The sequence below is a fragment of the Hevea brasiliensis genome, chromosome 3 (assembly GCF_030052815.1).
Source record: "Hevea brasiliensis isolate MT/VB/25A 57/8 chromosome 3, ASM3005281v1, whole genome shotgun sequence".
NCBI classification, from domain to species: domain Eukaryota; kingdom Viridiplantae; phylum Streptophyta; class Magnoliopsida; order Malpighiales; family Euphorbiaceae; genus Hevea; species Hevea brasiliensis.
The window spans coordinates 7,675,780-7,697,201 of NC_079495.1; the positions used below are offsets into that span (position 1 = coordinate 7,675,780).

General features: G+C 28.8%; 2 protein-coding genes across 5 annotated transcripts; one reads left to right on the plus strand and one right to left on the minus strand.

Moving 5' to 3' along the window:
- Nucleotides 1–2,304: 2,304 nt before the first annotated feature.
- Nucleotides 2,305–3,262, minus strand: LOC110648146 (uncharacterized). The gene has a single exon (XM_021802274.2). The coding sequence runs from the start codon at nt 3,195–3,197 to the stop codon at nt 2,598–2,600; it is 600 nt and encodes a 199-aa protein (XP_021657966.2). The 5' UTR covers nt 3,198–3,262; the 3' UTR covers nt 2,305–2,597.
- A 14,076-nt stretch (nt 3,263–17,338) lies between these two features.
- Nucleotides 17,339–20,821, plus strand: LOC110648144 (myb family transcription factor PHL5). Of its 4 annotated transcripts, none has more exons than XM_021802270.2 (7): nt 17,339–18,638; nt 18,765–18,981; nt 19,070–19,149; nt 19,265–19,304; nt 19,559–19,613; nt 19,692–19,764; nt 20,233–20,821. In XM_021802270.2, exons 1-7 carry the CDS (start codon nt 18,048–18,050, stop codon nt 20,437–20,439), a joined length of 1,263 nt encoding a protein of 420 aa, XP_021657962.2. In that variant the 5' UTR covers nt 17,339–18,047; the 3' UTR covers nt 20,440–20,821. The 4 variants fall into 4 exon arrangements, with proteins under 4 accessions (XP_021657962.2, XP_021657964.2, XP_021657963.2 ...); XM_021802272.2 differs by having other exon boundaries at nt 19,070–19,146; XM_021802271.2 differs by having other exon boundaries at nt 17,341–18,638; nt 19,695–19,764.
- Nucleotides 20,822–21,422: the final 601 nt, after the last annotated feature.

A 21,422-nucleotide genomic window follows, 5' to 3' on the forward strand; every position in this document is an offset into this window, starting at 1 on the left:
TTTGGGAGTTTTTGGTATAAATACCATCATTTGAACCACAAAAGTATTTCCTGAGTTAGATTTTACTTTCTTATATTCTATTTCACTTAATTGAATCTACTTCAGTCTTGCAATTACATGCAAATCTTCATCTAATTCAAATTATGTGACGATAAAAGAAAGTGAAAAACAAGATCTTGATAAAGTAGGATCTGTTAGACAAGATTTAATCTGTTTAGAACACAGAATGCAATACTTGGTGGTATTGCAGGCAGCAATTGATGTACTTGACTGTACATCGAATGAATTAATTTTTGTTTGACAAATGATTGTGAGAAAAAGTGGGTATGTGTTATGTGAATCTGTTTCATTCTTGTTGTTGAAAAATCATTTTCTGATGCTAATAAAAGTCCTGAATTAGTTCAGCAAAATTGAACAGGTGATAAAAGATTTGATTTTGGAGGTGTTATAGCTCTGTATTCTTTGATCATATGCAATGGCATTTGAACATCATGTACTCTATGCCTGTGTCATTTGCATGTGCTTTTATGAGCATCAAAGATTCATCAAGATTTTCTTTATTTATGAACTTCTTTCTTCTAGTTTTTCTTGGATGTCATCAATTTTATAAAAGCAATTAAAGGTAGCTTGTTTATCTCACTTCACAAAGATGAGCTACAAAGCATATATAGTGCCTGTTTGGCATTGTTTTTAGAAGGTCAAAATTGTTTTTTCGAATAAAAGTACCATTTTAGATGCTATTGAAAAAAAAAACAGTTTGTAAAAAACTGTTTTATTGTTTTAGCATTTATATAACTAAAATTTATCAAATTTAATTTTAAATTAATTTTTAATACCCTAACTAGTATATTTAAAAAAGTGATTTTGTCATCGACAGTTTCAACAATAATACTAACCATGTCCATAGTGCTTGTTTGGCATTATGGTTTGGGGACTCAAACTGCTTTTTAGGAAAAAAAATCATTTTAAGTGCCTATTTAGTATTGAGTTTAAAGGGTCGAAATTATTTTTCTGAATAAATGTATCATTTTAGATATTGAAAAAGGCAATTTAAAAAAAATTATTTTATTATTTTAGTGTTTTTATAATTAAAATTTATCAAATTTGATTTTAAATTAATTTTTAATATTGTTATATTAATACGTTTAAAAAAAATATTGTTCGCAATTGTAGTTTTGACAACAATATTATATAGATCCTAATTAGAGAGAGATGATTCAATGATTTAGAGATGGAAAGGAAGATTCTGCCATTGTAGTGTTAATCTAGCGAGTTGTAGAAAGTGAGATCCCAAACCTAATCCAAATATGTATAATAAAATCAAACTAATCAAATGGATTTGAATCTCAAAATCTAGAATAAAAAAAATGATTGGCACAGTTTCCAAAATAATGGATTTGGACAATCCCAAGTTATAATTAATAGAGAAGATACTTGCAAGTTGCAATAATCACATATGAACATGCCAATAATTCTTAACAAAACCTAATATCTTGACTAATTTATGCTTGAGTTTTCCTGTACCTTTTGACTTGAGATAGAAGTGTGGAAAGTTCTTGTTTAATTAGCATAATTTATAGATGAACTGATTGATGTATTATTAATTTTTTATTACTATCAAATATAATAGATGTTTATTAACCAGAAATTTATTATAATATATTAAAACTATTAATCTCATAACAGAGATAGAGTAACTTTTTATGAACAATTTTTTCAACTTCTAAATACTAATAAAAATATTATACCACTAAACAATATAAATAGAAGTTATTGCTGAATAGGCTTATGTTATATATAAATTTAATTAATTTTTTTTCATTAATTGCATAAAATTAAATTAAAATTTCACATATGGGGATTAAAAAATGGCATGCCTTCACTAACCAAAAACTCTTTGCTCTATATGTACCCAGCTGGTATTAAAGATATGAATAAATATTAATTTGTTTAATTAATTAATTTATATATATTAATTAGGAAAATGATTTAGTTCACACATACTTTTTGTGTGCATGAAATAACAATCATCTGATCAAGTAAATTAAAATTTAATTAATTGAGAGGTGGAGAACTCGTTCACTTGTGATCACTTTGTATTTTTCATGGTATATGTCTAACAGGTGAGTGGTATGATTTTAATTACTAAACGAAATCAGATAAAATGAGATATATGTTCAACATTAATTTAACATAAAAATAAATAACTAAATAAATGATCAGGGAAATTAATTACTAGAAAAATTCTTAGGACTTAAAAAAAAAAGAAAAAAATAAGGGGAAAAAAAAAGAAAAAAAGAGAGACACTTCTAAGTTCTACCATTCTGCCATTGCAAAACCATTTCAAGATGAGAATTGCACAATTGGCTTCTCTAATCTCCCCCCATGTACAATTCTCCAGACCCATCATTACAAAATAAAGTATAAAAACTAAAAAAAAAAAAAGAAAGAAAATTAGGAAAGCAAAAAATTAAAATTAGCCCTCAATTAATGCATGTGCTTGAACTCCCATATGACTATGTACTTTCCACACCCCACCAATGTAATTAACATAGAAGAATGGGAAAGAAAAAACAAGCAGAAATATGAGATCACTTTCACATGCTTCTAGCCATCATCTCCTGGAATCTCCTGTAGGACTCTTGCTTCTCCAGCCTGAACTTTTCATGGCAGCTCGCAATGAACATTTCTGCTAGCCGATCGATCTCATTCACATCACCCTCATCATCATCATCTCCGTTATTATTATCATTAGACTTGTCTTGAACCTTCTGATCTTCCAGCCAATGAAGATACCCTGAAAGCTGAGACTCTGGATTTTCCTCACTTGTTGTAATTACAGAATTCCACGTTGAGTCATAGTACCCACCAACAACTACAGGTTCTTGCACTGGCAAAACATGAGAAGAGCACCAGTTATAGTGTAATCTAAATGATCCAAAAAATACCTTCCTTTGCCTGTGCTTCCTTTTGATTGCCTTTGTGGAGCAAATGAGGTTTATTGGCTGGCTTTCTTTAAGGATCTGAGCAAGAATGGATTTTGCTTTAGAGAGAGCTCGAACGATCCTGCACACGTGGGAGATAATGAGTGTGTGGATAAGGGTTTTGATCTTCATGGAGCTCAGGGTGGAAGATGGTGTCTTTGCTGAGAAAACTTGAAGAGGGTGCAGAGTTTTGAGGTTGGGTGAGGTGACCATTGTGTGTGTGTTTTCTTGGCCTGTGTAGTGGTGGGGTTTCTTGGTTTCTATCAAATGGAATTTATAAAGGGTCTTGATTACCAATTTGCCACTAGACTTTTAGGTTATTTAAAGGGAGAGTCACCCACTATGCAGATTGTGAAGACTATTTCCTCATTTCCCCTTTTTCTTTTTCACTTTCTTGGACGTGCAATTGACAAGGACTTTGGAAAAATCTTGAACTGCCCTCCCATCTAAAGATTTTATTTTTCTTTCCTGTAGCTAAAGAAGACCCGCTAATAATTTTTGAAAATTATTTATTTATTTATTCAAACTCGAAGTCTCGTCACTCGGAACAATAAAAATCACTCTAAATATTGTTAAATTAAAGCTCAGTGTTCATAGAAACAGTAGACATTGATAAAAGTATAACTATTATAATCTTAATCTCATTTGAAAATGAGTTTAACAATAATCGTGCACTTTTTATACACACTTTAATTAATTTGACATATATTTTTATATAAATATCTAATGTAACAATCATTAAACTCATTATTATATGAGTTTGAATTTATATTAGATGCACGTACAGCCAAATTCATGGAAAATTATTAAGAGTTAATGAGCATGGTTAATGTTTTTTAATCTGAATATGCAACTCGAGAACGGTATTTGAGGCTTAATCTTCGCCAAAATTACCAGCCCAAGAAATAATATAATACGACCAGCTAGGCTACTCGCTAATGGCAATTACATGTAAAATTTTCATTTGGGTATGATGTAATGTGGTGCCATTTTTCTTTAACTAAAATTTTGTTTCCACATAGATGGACCAATGGTTAGCCCGATTTGTGTATCCTGAAATCCAGGGATTTTATGCTTAGATAACCTTAGCATTAATTAATTAGTTAATTTCGAAAGTTTATAACTTTTATATTAATAAGAATTGGCAATTCTTGTGCAGCCTGAAACAACCGTCCTAGCTACAAGTCTAGCTAGGCTGTACCATAATCACAAAACTATAATAAAAAAATGATTAAGGCTGATAAATGTTTTTTTATTTTTCTCGGTGCTAAGTCGAATTAAAATAGTTCACTTAGAATTTATTTTCAAAAACCGGCTTATAAGAGAAGGTACCTCAAAGTTTATTGACCTCTCACTAAGGTTATTACCTAATAATATGAGATCATAACAATACCCCATACTTGAAGAACTGATATCCTCATTAGTCACTACTATATTGGTCATAGTCACATTGGTTATGGCTAGCATCCTATACAGTAGACCATGCCATTATATGATAGATTTAGGCTACCACTCTAAGTATCGGATCTCGCAAGATGAGACTAGCTCTAATACCAATTGATATAAACTGTTGAGTACCACGAATAGCTAAATTTGTAACACTTGAGATTAGGCCACCTAAGTAGAACTCATCCTTAAAAATCAGCTTGCAAGAAGAGGGTGTTTAGAAACCTATTAACTTTTCACCAAGGTTATTGCTTAATAATGTAGGATTGTCTTGTTGAAAAAAAAAAAAATTAGTATTATATATGCTATGAAATCACTTGTTATTATTATTATTATTATTATTATTATTATTATTATTATTATTATTATTATTATTATTATTATTATAAGATAAACTATTAATTATATGTAAAACTTTGATATTAAATTTATAAGGTAAACTACTAAAGTTAATCAAATATTTAAGTGGAATAAGCAAAAAAAAATTGAAAAAAAATACATAAATATTTCTCAATTTGATTAGGATAACGTGACAAAAATCTAAGTTCAACCAATTTCAATCCCCCAATAGTTTCAGATTCCAATTCATCAGAAATTGTAACTTAAAATTTGCTGTCTAGACTTGGTTAAAGAAGCATTGACAAATTGATTTTGACTTATTGATTTACATACAAAAGCTATTAATGGTGATTATTTATTGTATAGTGGAAGAAAACAAATGTAATTTCAACCACAAAAAATAAATTTAAAAAATGAAGAAAATGGGGTTTGGTGTAGACTTTGGTAAAGATAATTTTACAATCAATTGAAGCAACAAAGACTTGTTTGGGATGTCATTTTCTTATAAACAAGATTAAGATTTCATAATTTGCTTCAGTAAGATGTAGTGGTCGGTATTTAAGCTCCAATTAATGCTTTTCAACTTTGGTAACTTGCAAAGAAATTAGATAAGCAAGCAAATGACTTGCACTCATTAACTTGGATTAAAATTGATGATTACATAATCGACTTGCTTTGCCAGTAATGAAATGACACCACTAATTTCTTGTCCAATTAATAGAATTTTTCTAATTCTATTTATGAACTTAGGGGGTTTTGACAAGGGCTTATAAAAAAAAATTGAAAATTCCTTTGAAAAATTTTTGTAGGCCGTTTTAAAAATTGTTAATTTAATTCCTATGGTTGTTTCACAGTTTTGATTTCAATTTAATCCAATTCAATTCGAATTTAATTAAATCTTTCCTACAAAATTTTTTTAATTGAAAAAATTCAGTTTTGGCCCCATTTTTATTAGGTTATTTTCAATTTGGTTCAGTTGCAGTTTAAGGTAAAGACAAGTTTGATAATTTTGGTTCAATTTCAATCTGAATTAAATCAAATTGATTTCGGTCCAATTTTGATTTCAAATCACCGTAGTTGGGTCTAATTGATATTATATGGGTTAATTTTTATAGTCCTTCCTTGAACTCTGTCCCGTGTCTTACTTTCGTCCATTAATTTCAATTTATTATTAAAAAATCCTTAAACTTTAGTTCTGTTTTACAAAAATTCTCCTAACTTGCTATAGCAGATTTTCAGGTTAAAAGGATAATAAAATTATATTTTTATTTTATTTTTTCTCACACTCAAAAAACACTCATTTTAATCACCATCTGTGTTTATTATAAAAGTATCAATGTCATCACAACAACAACATGGTTATTGAAAAGGAGAAAGATTTATTCTTTATCAAAAAGCACCGACGTTTCATTTATAGATATCACATTGTAGTTGAAAGAGTTTTTAAATTTAGAAGCCTACTATAACAAAATAAAGAAATTTTTATAAAATAAATTTAAAATTTAGAGATCTTTTAATAACAAGTTAAAGATAAAAAAAAATAAAAGTGAAAACATGGTAAAATTCATACAGGGACTATAAAATTACCCTACTATATGTGAAAAATGCTCAAAACAGAGAGGTCCACTGTTATAGAAGGAATTGTAAACTAGGTCCTGCAAATGAATAGCAAAGAAGTACAAGGTAAGACTCTGTGTGTTTCCCCTGACATTAGCAGTTGCCAAGAGAATTTGAAAAAAACAAAAAACAAAGGCAAAAAGGATTGGTAACAGCAAGGGAAAAAAAAATTGAAAACCCTAAACGAACTTTACCCTGTACCCAAAAGATAAAATCAATCACCTTGGTAAGATTGGAATGCATCAACTTTCCTTTAATATATTCTCTGAGAATCAGTTGTCATTATCAGAGAAAGTCCCATGAAATTCAACATTTTAACTTTTTCTATGTCTGAGCAGCTTTAAATTTGTTTCTTATTCTCTCTCTCTCTCTCTCTCTCTCTTTTCCTTTAAGCCCTTATTGACTTGGTACTTGCCACCTACAGCCACCAAATTAAACCCTTAATTGCCCTTAAACTATTTGTTTAAATACCTAATTACTAGATAATTAATCAGATAAAACTACTGAAGATAGTCCAAGGCAGGGCCACTAAAGCAATCTTCTGAAAGCAAATGCAAATGCATTGTCCTCATTGATCATTTACCTACAGATGCAATAGCTAATGACCTGATATGGCTTTCTTAAGTGATTATGGCATAGTTTTTGATGTTTTTGTTGTCCCAAATCGATTTGAGCTAGGAAAATTGTGCTAAATATAAAGAATTGAATAATTTTTTCTTTTAAGCTGGCTTTTGAGATTAAATCATATTCAGCATATTTTCTGTATATAATATCAAAATTTATCCTTACTTTAACATTGGCTCAGCCGCAAATGTTAATTCCTGCAAATTCCAACCATCCCCTTAGCTACCTTTTCCTTTATGAGAAACAACATGGGTGTCTTGAAAAATTTAATTGAAAGCCACATTTGAGTGACAATTGCCTAAAAATTTTCAATTGTTTAAGGATGGCCCAGTGATAAATTAAGGTTAGCCCTTTAACTTTGACATATTCTTCTTCTTTTTGGAAAGTTTCTACAAGTTTTTATTCCAAGTTCCAACACTTGTAATTAACTCAGCCTACTTAACAGAAAGGCTAGCTGCACTCATGATTTGATTCATTTTCACTTCCTAGGCGTGTAATTAGGAGAAAATTATGCTAAAAGCACTTTAAGCAACAGCAGCAAGAATAAAGGGATATAATCAACCTCTTAAAGTGATGAAGATTGTAAAAGATTGCATTTTGATGGTGGATTAAGCTTGCGGTTTGCATATACAAGGCTTAATTAATTATCCAACTCGCCCCATTAATAAAGTATTAATACTTTTCTAAGTATTTTGTTCCATTGGATCAGATTTGAGCCCAAAAAATGTTATATGGAAATCTATCAACTTTGGCTACTAATTATAAGGTTATATTTCTTTTTATTCCCTTCAGAGATAACCTAATTAGTATTTCTTCATCTTTACCATCATCATGATGAGAATTGTTTAAGAGAGAGTGTTAGGTTCTGTTATATAATCCATTAAGCCTTCAATGAATAAAAAATAAAAATATAATAATATTTATTTTAAATTTTAATTTTATCAAATAATATAATATAAATAAATTATATCATTTTAAAATTTATTTAAAAATATAAATTTTATAAAAAAAATAATTATTTTAAATAGAGTGATATAGATTAAATTAAATCAAATCAAGATCAAGTTGACGTTGAAAAATTAAGGTTTGAATTGGACTCGGCCCAACTGACCTTTTGAATATAGGTCTAATTAGTTGCATGTCATATTTTCTGGTTAATATCTTTACCTTATGATTTTACACTAATAAATTTATTTAATCAGCATCAGTGGAAAAAATAATAACAATATTAAAAAAAAACTGTCAATATAGAAAATTAAATCAATAAATTAATGAGGGTTAAAGAATATTTTCACTATTTTTCTTTTCTCATTGATTTGATTTCGATTACGACTCTAAAATTATAATAAATAAGAAAGAAATAAGAATGATATACTGAGAAGTTAAGGCCTTGTTTAGTTGGAGTAACTTACCTAGGGAATTTTAAGTTCCGAATAAGCATAAAATAAAGTCTATTTAATTGCTATTTTATCCAACTTTTCAGGAACTCGCTTCCTTTACGTAGAAGAAGTAAGTTTTTTTAACTCAATCTAAGCAACTTCAAGTTTCATAGTTCAATCATTACACTACTTCCTACTTTGTCATTCCTCAAATATTATATTTTTATTTGAAGTAAGAATATCTATGTCATTTTTATTATCACTTCCTGTTAATACACTTCACTTTTGAGAGTTTAATATACAATTAAATACATTCAAACGATACTTCTTTGAAAATAACTTACATAAGAATGACTTTCCAAGAAGTGTACTTCATGGGAAATAGATAATTTTAAACCAAATGAGACCTAAGCTTATAAAACTCCAAGCTAAACCTTAATATCTCAAGCCTAAACACAAAATTTGTTAATATATCTTTGCCTTGTGTAAAAATGGCGCTCAACAGAGAAAGATAAAGAGATGATATTTTTCTTAGCAGGGAATTGGAGAAGTGAAAATCTAAGATTCAGATCTGTCAAATGAGTAATATATTTTGAATTAGAGAAGTGGAAATCTAAGACTTAGATCTGTTTAACGAGTGATAGTTTCAGTTACTATATCAAAACAAACTAGACGTAAAGAGAATGGCCGTTAATGATTGAAAACTAGAGTGACTTCATATTGAACAATCATTTGCACATTGGGTGGTTAAGGACAAAACATTAGATGATATAATCCAAATCGCAAATCGTTTCTCCTCTATAAATTCTATTGTTTCATGCACTTGAGTGCGTGATTGGAATGAATTTGTGTTTACATCACTATATACCAAACTTTATTTCATGTGATGCTACAAATACACTCAAACTATTATGCATCTCACAAAGAAAGATTTATTTTAATAAAAAAATAAAATTAGTAACGTAATTTAAATTAATATTATTTTTAATTGAATAATAACTTTAAATAAATTAAAAATATATAAGTTTGTTTTAAATAAAATTATAATTTTAAAAAATAATTGTATATTAAAAATGATAAAGACGTATGTATATGTATTGCATGTGCCAATAAAAATAAATCTTACGTAGCTTATAAATTTATATGCATACATACGATTCGAATATTAAGAGTTAGGATTTAAGCTTGGTCAATAAAATGGGAAGGAAAATCATTTGGCTAACTGGATTATAGCTCTTAAAGTTGCTATAAGCAGGAATTTTGATATGAAAGATGACATACATTGATCAACCTCCATTTATAAGTCGTAATTAATATTGGGGGATTACTCCTTTTTTTTTAATATAAATTTGGCTTTGTCTTTTTCCCCTTCTTGATTGAGCTACAATATGATCATCAGCATACAATCATTGGAGATTGCAGAATCAAGTCTTACGTTACATTGAAACAAAAGTATACCATATATATGCATTTATAAATAGGACAATATATATCTATAAAATTTACGCAAACTAGTTTGATTAGTTTTTCTTCACTTTTAAAATGTAGAAAATGAGAAAGTCTTGAATTTAAAAGGGTGTTTATTTTAGCTTAATGCCTATTTGACATTTAATTTGGAAATTCAAAGCTGCTATTCAAGAAAAAAAAATTATTTTATATGTTGTTGAAAAAAGTTATTTTGTTATTTTAATTTCTTATAATTAAATCTTATTAAATTTAATTTGAAATTATTTTTTAATATTATTTAACTTATGTATTTTAAAAAGTGATTTTCTTTATAATAATTCTGACAATAATGTCAAACATATCTTTATAAGCTCTAAAAATAAGTTTACTTATTTGTTTAGAATATTTTTGGATTTATAAGCTAAAAAAAAATAAATTAGAGATTACTAATTTTTCATTTTGATACTTATAAGCTAACTTGATAAAATAATTTTATTATGTCATCCTGATTTAATTTTTAAAATTTCACTACATATTTCATTTAATATTATTTTTAATCATTTTAATAATAAAATGTGCTTATAAATATTTTTTATTAAATATATCAACTCTTAAATCAGTCACTTATAAACATTTTAAATTTATTTAAAATTTTAAATATTTATAAATTTAAATTAACTTATAAATTTAATTTTATAAATTAAATCAAACACCCTCCACTTTTATAATTAAAAAGGAGAGGAGGAGGATAACCTCTCACTGTAATTCCAATCAATTAACTTTTATCTAGTGCCATTGGATTAAAAAAAAAAATGTTAAAGTGAGCTTATTTACCTCACAAACTGATGCAACCAAAAGCAGAAAAATAAAAAATAAAAAATCTTTTCCTAATCATAGAAAATAGACAAGTAAATTTATTTTTTTTAAATTTTTTATTTCGCTTTTATTGCTTAAGATTTAGCTCTTCCGCCATATTGGGCTGATTTGGATCCATAGAGAATAGTTAAAGCCTAACTCTTGTGCCTGTGGACACAAAAGCCCATCTTCATGAACAGTTCAATTAGAGCCTGTTAATTGTTAAGCCTTCAAAATGGTGGATTGTGGGCTTTGTTACGTTAACGAACTTCTACTGGAACAAAACAAACAATGGCGCCTGTAACCAAAATGGCTAGAAAGAAATGGGTAGTTAGATTATATAGATTGCAACTTAACTTAGCGGTATATAATAATAAAGTATTTAAATTTTAATTTATAATATAAAATTTCTCTAATTTTTAATTTAAATAATATAAAATTCTGTGTGACCATTAGTAACATGCTAGATATCATTTATCAAATTAAAAAATATATATATTTTCATGAATTTTTAGTTTTGAGTAAACAAATTTTAGATTATTGAAATGTCGATCTGTATAATTTGGATAGTCAAAATTATTGAAAGAGAAAGAATGATTAATTTTTTTTTTCTTAGTAAGTGTTAAGTTAATGGACATAAAATATAATTTCGTAATTTAATATGTGTCATGTCAATAAAACTAATTTAAAAATTAACCACTGAAAGTTATAAGGAGTTTTGTGCTATTTACAATAAAAATTATGAAGTTTTATATTACTTAAATTAAAAATTAAAAAATTTTATTTTATAAATTAAAATTTAAGTATATTACTACTACATACCCTTAAATTAAATGAACGAAGCTAGAAAAGTCACAAGTGAAGTATGAGATTTGAACTCTATCATTGATTTGTTGGTGTAGAGGCATATCTACATCTATTTAATGGGGTGTAATGGAGTGTTTTCAGATGTACGTGGATGTAAAAGACATAATATTCATTACAGAAAGTATAATAAACCTATTTATATACCTATTTTTATAATAAAAATAAAGTCACCAAGTGATATGGTGGTGGGTGGGTGCAAGTGCTTGTAAATTGGGAGCCAAAGTGTCCCATCTAACGTACTTATTTTGTTCCATTTTTTGATAATTAGCATGCTTGTAGGTGGCATTCTCTCCCCTCAATTATAGAACACAAAATAAGAAAGTCAATTAAAAATAAACAAAAATTAAAAAAAAAAAGACAGTGTTGATTGATATGATATTGGTGTTTTTGGAGGGAATAGTATTTCCATAAAGCATGGAAATTCTTTCTTCTACCGTCCAAATACCATCAAAGAATAAGAATACTATTCATTACTCAACTTTATTATCATTAGTTTATAAAATAAGTTTATTATCATTAGCATATTTAGATATATATATTTTTTTAATTCTTTCCATTGCATTAATATTATTTTCTTTCTTACCTTTTTATGAGAATCATCAAAAAGAGGTAACAATGAAAATTTGTTGGGATGCTAAGGCATGTCTTATTGCATTAAATAATCAATATTTTTATGTTTTACTTTTCTTTTAATTTATACAAGTCAATATTATTAATAAATGCATATATATATTCTCAATTCCTATATTCATTATAATTATACTGTGATTTTTTTATATATTTTTTCCTTTAGGGATAATCTATATGTGAAATTAATCTACAATAGTATAATTTGTATTATATATAGTGCGTCTATATATGTGAAATTAAGCATCTTTTTGTAAAAAATAAACAATAAAAATAATATAAACAAAGAGGAAGAAGATAGTTACATAGGAAAATTAACCCTACATAGAAGGAGAAAGAAAAATAAAAACTTCACAATGGGATAAATAAAAGAATAAAAATGGATTTGATATTGAAAATAAATCTAAATTTATTACAAATAAATAAAAGCAAAGAAAGTAGAGGTAATCTCTAATTAAAAACTATTCACATAAATTAAATTTAAAAATTAAAAAATTTATTAAAAAAAATAGAAAAGGAAAGGGAGAGACTGCTTGAATTGTTTTTCTGCATGCTAAAAAGATGGCACTTGTGGAAGAAAGAATATCGTATATATTAATTCTTTTCAAATTAAAAATATTTTTAGGTAACTAATATAAGATATTCTTTATTATGCATATGAAAAAAATTCAATGCCTTACTATTTCAATTTCACATACCCAAAAGTTTAACTTAGGAGCTATATTAAAAAAAAAAAAAAAAATCTCTCTTGTTTTCGCGAGAGAAATTTTCTCCCCTTTGATTACTTTTCATTTTTTCCTCTCGGTAGTGCTGAGGAATGCATGCTTGGTTTCCTCTGCCCTTCAGGGCAGGGGAAGAGATTGTCGTTTTGCCTCTTCGACCTACTCTAGGTTTGGTGTGTAAAGCTTTTGGGTTATGACTTTGTGCGGGGACGGTGAAAAGGTTAGGCACCCTGTGTTGGTTCTTTTTTCTGGTTAGCATGTGGCATTTCTGTCATGGGAGGAGGGTAAATGTAAAGGAGTCCGCCAGATTTATCATCAAATGGCCGACCCAAGGCTAAGATAGACTGAAACGCTAGAACCTCTGCATTCTTAACCCACGTTCTCCTTGGGAATACTATTGATAGCTGGCTCTGATGGTTTAGGTCCAGCGGTAGCCGGGTTTACTTGATCTTGTGCTTTGGAGGCTGCATTTTGCCTGTAATGCTTTTGATCCTTCTGCCTCAGTCATTGCACCAACTTTGGCCTTAGGGCATCCAGCGATGCTGTTTGATGGTTATGGCAGTTTACCTGTTTCTGTGGGCAGTAAGATATTCCATGGTTTGCTGGGTTGGTGACGATTTTCCTAGGGCTAGCTTCTATGAGTTGAAATGCATCTCTACGTAGGTAGATGGATAAAATGCCCCTCCAATGCCTTAAGGGTCAATTTCTAGTCATTTCCAACCCCATGATTCATACCCTTTTCTTTATTCATTACAAGTGTTGTCTTCTTCATTAACATCCACATGACTCATTAATTAATTAATAATTGTCATGTTGCTTATCTGTTTTGTTTGCCTAATAATTAAAAAAAAAAGGAATTAACCCTTTTTTAAAAAAACAAAAATAAAAATATTCAGAAGGATTTGAAGGCATCGAATTACTTTAAATACTGTCATATTAGCTCTACTTGTAGCTGTAGCCATTGCATATTTTGGATTCTATTATTAGCATTGGATAATCAGATATTTAGTTCTGTACTTAGCTGTTATTTTTATTATAAATTTAGGTATCGTTTGTTTTATAAAAAATATTTTTTAAAAAATAATTAAAAAAATTAAATCACATTTAATTTTATTAAATACATACTATTAGTTTAATATTATAATTAAATAATAAAAAATATTTTCATAAAAAATATTTAAAAAAAAATATTTTAATAAAAAATAATTTCTATAAATAAATTATTTCTTACAAAACATATGGAGTCTTAATTATAATATAAAATTATAGTTCAATTATTAAATTCATGATCCAAAGATGCTTAAAATGATACCTATCGTTGTTGATTACTTTAAAATAAAATATTAGGAAAAATTCTTCTCTAAATTTGATCTATTCTAATAAAAAATAAAAATATATGAAATCTATATATTTAATAGGTGAATCATACCATATATATTGTATTTTGAGTTCATAGTTTAAAAAAAATTAATATTAGATATTTAGATAGCTAAATACCTGAATTATCCAATGAATTTGAATATGAAACTGTCATTATTCATGTTATTCTTTTACTTATTTTTTATTTTTCAAAGTATCTTTAAAATAATAATAATAATAATAATAATAATAATAATAATAATAATAATAATAATAATAATAATAAATTGTTGGTAATATATAAGCAAGAATCTCTCTCTTAATTTTTTTTTCAAGATTTGATAGTCATATCGTTGACAAGCAATTCTTAAATTATTTTGAGATGAGTCATTTTAAATTTATTATTTCTTAAATAGATTTAAATGAAATTATTTTAAATTATAAATTTATTCAAATTAAATTATTTGAATTATAAATTAATTTAAATTATCCATCAAATTATTATAAAAAAATTAAGTTAATATGAACTCTATGTTATTTTGGATCAAAATTTTCTCTTTAAAATTAAAATTTCTAATATTAAAAGAAATTATATATTATTTAAAGCACATTAAAAATAAAAAAAATTAAAAAAGTAAGTATAAATGAATGAATTGCAATATTAATTTTACTACCACTCATATAAATTTAAATTAAAAATAAAAAATAAAAATAATTTATCCAATACTCTCTTCTAATTTTCATCTGCAGTTGATACCTTTGTATTCCAATATGATGAAGACATGGAACAGGGTTCTCAAATGTCAACTTGCTTTCTTTTCTTTAAGCTGTTAATTATCCTAGACATTGTAAGCAACTCTGGAAGCTGTGCATAGTTGCGTACAGGCTAATTGAAGAACCAGACAAAGTGCATGCACTTTCTGACAAATTTGAGGGGGAAAGAAACCCTAATTATATTCTTTTTGTCATGAATCATGATCAAGAGGCTGAATTAATTGAGGAATCAAGATCTATTCTATGTATATTCCCTTTTTTTTTTAAGAAAAAGAGAAAAGAAAGAAAAGAAATCTTTAGAAGCTTCAAATTTCAGTACTGAATAAATAAGACGGTTGTGTTTTATATAAAACTTGAGTAAATCTCTTTCTCTTGAACTAACTTTTGGGGTGGAATTAATCTTGATTCATTTTTCTTATATGGTATCAAAGCCTACTCTGTTTTATTGTTAGGTAACCTATAAATTTGTTTGTCTCTAAATTTCAGACTCTAGATGTTTATACCTGGACATGAGGAGGTGTGTTGTTCCGTATTGATTTGTAATAAGATGTTTGTGTTATATATAAAACTTAAGTAAACTTTATTCGTTGAACTAACTTTTAGAGTAAAGTTAGATCCGATACATTTTCTTTATGCATAAATAGAGACTCAAACTTAAATTTACCAAATGGATATATGTATTTAGTTATTAGATCAAGCCAGACTAGGCAGGCATACAATTTGTTATTAATTGAAAATAAAGAAAAAATTTAATAAGAATCATCCTAGTTAGTGAGTTGTAGACGATGATCCTGAAATGCAACAATGAAAGATCAGTCGGAGATTCCCAAGCAGTGATCATGACTTATCTTTGGTGGTTTTATGTCTTTCTCGGCCTTGGAATCATTGAAATTGGAAGTTTTTTTTGTTGTTAATTTCCTCCATGCCTGGTTTTATTTTCTTGGAATTTCAATGCTCTGTATTTTTCAATAGAGTTAAAGAGAAGGTAATATATAAATATTTCTTGCAATAAACAAAAAATGTTGAGCTGGATTCTGATAACTGACAGGAATCACACACTAGGCAAGATGCAGAAATTAATAAAATCTCAACTTCACACTTACTCATAAGCACTTTTCTAAAAATTTGGAGGGTAATTATTTGAAGTCGCCTCTAAAACAATAAGGATTTTAGAATGTGGGTTCTGCTTATCAAAATTATATATATGCCAGTGAGAAAGTTCATCAATTACCCATTTTTAATGTTAGAACTGTGCTAAATTTTTTTCCCCAAAGAAATTTTATAAAAAAATAAAATTAAAAGCTGAGCAACTGTGTATGATAGTAAGTTTTATGTGGATTGAAGAATACTAGGGTGGATGCAACTGGTTTATGTCACTTTCTATATATAAGTGATTCCTTGAGCACGTTCCAGAATCTTACAGTTACAATTCCACTGCACTTTCGGATTTATAAATAATAGTACTAAGAATTTTTCTGGTAATTTCAGATTCCCACTTTGAAAGATGCAAGCTTTGTGGAAAGGAAGGAGGAGAGCTTTCTTTTCTATAATCTCAGAAAAAAGAAAAAAAAAAGAAAAAAGAGCAATACTTTTTATTTTCTTTTTCATTTGTTTATCAGCCAATTGAGAATATAAAAGACTAATTAAATATTTACTGTAAATATACTTATAGCAAATGTTACAATTTTATATCACAAATCACAACTTTTGAAATTGACTCTAATTTTTGATAAAATTCAAAATTGATTTAAGAAAATTTTTTATTCCTTGAATTGATGTGCTCATAATTTTTTTAAAAAAATCAATCAATTTAATTGCTCTTTAAGACACTTAGTTATCATAATTTTAATTTTAGAGCGATTACAATAATGATAAATTTAGTAGATAAAATTTAAATTTTTCTAAGCTCTGTTTGGTAATATTAGTTATTCTAGTAATTGTTAGCTGTTTTAATAGTTGTCTATTGTTTTACTAACTGTTATATATTAGTAATTAGCTATGAATTGAAGTAAAAATATTCTATAAAAATAAGTGTTAGATTAACTGTCAGATGTAAAAATAGTTATATCATTATGTTAGTCAAAACTCTACTGCTAACTTTTCATGAACCACCCTCAACCTCTTAACACTAGTATAAACACTATATCATCAAACAATATATTATAAATTAGAAGTTTTGCTATACTATAAATTCTTCAAATATTTGATCTTTTACACACAATTGCCCTTGATTATTTTATATTATCTTGTTGAGTGGCTTGAGTGGGTTTCATTCGTATCCATCTAAAGAATAATTGCAGATCTCTCACTGTGAATTTGTGCCAGTATCTCATTAATCTACTATGCCACAGTCACAGATGCCCGTAACATTATTCTCCAATTCTTCTTCTTCTTCTTCTTCTTCTTCTTCTTCTTCTTCTGCTGCTGCCAAGTGCTTATGGTGGTGATGATATTTTGAAACAGTAACACTTGGAGGATGCGTTTTAACTTTTACTTGAGTCTTTTATCTTAGTGGTTGAAACATATTATTATTTTTTTCAGTAATTTATGTGCATGCAAGGACAAAATTTTACTGAATTTTTATTTATTTATTTATTTTAAAGGGATTTTTGTTTCTTTTTGTGCTTTGGTAACGTCAACATATCATTGTTCAATCCCATCCATGTTTGGAATAAACAAAAAGGCAAATATATAGTGAAAATATTTATATTTATATTCATATTCATATTCATATCTTGCAGCTCAAGTCTTATGGAATGGAATATAACAAAGAATTTCATGCCATAATTTGAATTCAACATTAGCTGTTTATCCAACTATTCTGCACCTTTCTTTTCTGGTTTTCTTTCTTGATTTTTCGCGTATTTTGCGTGGCTTCTTCTCTTTAAGTAATTCACAGTAGAATGAATTCTGATACACTGTTTGGCACTGGCAAAGAGAATTGAACAGAAATCAATCACCTTTTGTCTTTTCTTTTTTACTAGCTCTCATACTTGGATTGTTTGTAAATGAACACTTCAAAGATGGATTGCCAAGAACGAATTAGACAAAATCATGGACCGATTGGTGACTTTGCTCTTCAATCCTCACAATGTTTTGGTAACCAACAGAGTTGGAACATGGGAATTCGTATGCAGCAACCTGTTATGGAGGCAGGACTGCAACAGCAAAATCATAGGCCTGATAAGTCATCATCCAGCATTATGAGCCGCTTCGAATCACCGGCTTCAGCTTTTTATGCAACAGAAAGATATATGGGGTTTCCACAGTATGACTGTCAAGTTGATGCTCCTCCTTGGTGCTTCCCATACTCCATGCCCTATGATTCACAACTTCCTTCGCAACAATCTTCAAGGGAAAGCTTTGCTATTGATTCAGGAGAGCAAGCTGATCACAACTTGGATTTGAGAAGCAATTTGCAGCCAATTGTGAAATCCCATTTCTCTGATGATCATTATTACAAGTCTTATAAAGGTCCTTGCAGCAGTTCTTCTGGGAACAAGCGACATCTGTTTGAAAGGAATAAACTGTTAAATAATGGAGCTGCCTCCATAGGAAGTCAATTTTCAATTCCTTACCAAGGAGATCAGGATCATAGAGTATGTACTAATTTTTCATTCCACAATATAGTTTCTAGTTATTAATTTCTACTGTTTTAAGCTCCTTAATTAATTATGAATGTTTCTGATTAGCAAGATTAATGATGGCTGCTAGTTTCTGCACAGGTTGGTAGTAATCCATGTACTTCTCCATTTTCACAGCTGGGATTTTCTTCTCGACAAGAGATACAGTCTCCAAGATTTTCTTCTGCAGGTGCTTCTGCATGTTCTGGTAAAACAGAGGCAACTGGAGCTGTGATTTCAAGCAAGACTCGAATACGATGGAATCAAGATCTTCATGAGAAGTTTGTCATGTGTGTAAATCGCCTTGGAGGCGCAGGGAGTAAGTAACTTAGATATGAGCTTTTATGAATTGAAGAAGAAATTAATTAAACATCATTCATCTTTGAAGTTTTGCTGATCAATTATAGAAGCAACACCAAAGGCGATACTAAAGCTGATGGACACAGATGGATTGACCATCTTTCACGTGAAAAGTCATCTGCAGGTGGTATTGCTTCACTCAAAACTTTTTGTGTTGTATGTACATGTATGTATGTAGGTGTTACAGTTGCATTTTCTTTCTGAAATCAAAATTTTCATTTCTCTTTTCATCGGCCTTGCAGAAATATAGAATTGCAAAATACATGCCAGACCCTTCAGAAGGTAAACCCTTGTTACAGAAAGCATATATCAGATGATCTTTCCTCCTATGAGTTAACATTTTGAATATTTTATTTTCTATGGAATTAATGATCATATATAACTGGTTTCCAGAGGGGAACCTGTAATTATCATCACAAACACAGAACTTGCTGAAATATTCATCTGTCTTTGAAGGATTATTGTTTGCTTTTGTGCCTTTATGAACACTTGTTCTGGTTGTTAATTCTAACCCAAAAACCTTTTTTGTGCTGCAGGAAAGCCTGAGAAAAGAACTAGCATAAATGATGTATCGCCGATCAATGCAAAAACGTATGTCTAATATATTTGGCATATATGTATGCAATATTTTTATTTATTGTCATAGGCTTAATCCTCTCGCATATGTAGCAGTGGCATGCAAATCACAGAGGCACTGCAACTGCAATTAGATGTCCAGAGGCGTCTGCACGAACAGTTGGAGGTACATCAATGGGATCCTTCATTGGCCCACTGCTTATTTCATTAATTCTATTAACTGTCTTCATATAGTCTATTCTTTCTGCATTTATACCCTGGTGGACCTTCTTCATTTATTTTTAAGAGCCTCCTGAAACTACTGTTTCATTCAAGAACCAATATGATTTTCACCTAGTAACAATTAAGAGCTAATATTAAAGCACTAACCGGCAAATAAATGTTTGACCTGTCATCTCGAACTCAAAAGACATAGACTGCAAGAAATAGATATGAAAAGTTGCAATCTGATCAGTGCATCAAATCCCCTTCTGAAGTTACTTCAAATTAACAAATGAACAAGAAATAGATATGTACTGTACTGAAATGATGATTCAGTACATTTATTTTTTTGGTGACAGAGAAGGGTATTTTGCTAATAGGAAAGACCTCTAACCAGTCTTCATAACTTCGCTTGTTAACTTTTATTTGACAGATTCAGAAAAACTTACAATTACGCATTGAAGAACAAGGCAGACAACTTAAGATGATGTTTGATCAACAACAGAGAACAAGTAGTATTTTCAGGAATCAGAACCTGGATAGTACACCCCCAGATGAGCCTGCATTTAGTCTTGAAGATATTGAGGCTTCCATCATAGAAGGTTCTAATAGCACCCAATTCCCATCCAAGATAAGTTAGTTCTTCCAAGAATAGTATTTCAGATGACTTTCATTTACTAGCTGGATATGTTCCACCAGAAGTGGCTCCTGCTTCTCAGGACAAAAGAATCAGCAATATGTCTCTGCTGCAACGTAAAGAAAACGAAGGCATTTGTATTTACTTCAATCCTCAAATCAGTTACATTGAATGTACCTATAAAGAAAGCAGTAAATATACAAAATGGATGCTATAACACTTATGATTGCCTTTAGAACTAGGAAGTAGGATTCTCTTCAAAAAAAAAAAAAAGAAATAGAAGAAGAAGAAGAGTTGGCTTTTTGAAGTTTTGTATCTGGTCCTGCATAATTTTTGTACTTTCAAGCTCATAATATATTACAAGTATCATAATTTTGATGTCCAACCTATTCTGGTTGTAAATTTCAATACTTTCACACATTTTGGATTATAATTTGTATGAGATGCTCAATAGGAATTGAAGCAAAAATTTGATAAACAAATGATGCATCTTTCTTTCTTTTCTTTTTTTGTTTTCCAATGAACATTTGGTCAATTTGTTAAATATAGTTTTGTCTAACAGCCTCATCTATAACTCAATGCCAACCATCATCTAAGATGTGAGACTTACTTTCTAACAACATTACAGAAGGGTGCAGTTGTGGCATTTCCCAAGAGAAGTCATTCTAGGAAATGCTTTAATAAACAAAATGGAAAGATTTTCAATGCTAAAATTCTTAAGAACAAATTGAAATAGTTCAAATCCCACCCATAAAAGAAAGAATGGGGAATAAAGGCTTCCCCTTCCTATTTTTGGCCAGAGCTTTCTCAAGATTGAGTTTTGGTAAAAGCATCCTGAAGTCTGCTGAATAGACCAAAGTTGAAGACAAAAAGTCAGTCAGTGGCCTGGTTCACCCCCGTTTGCTATCCAATTATTTGAATAATAATAATAATAATAATAAATTCTTATTTAAAGATAGAAACCTTGGTATCTTTGGATGTTGCCA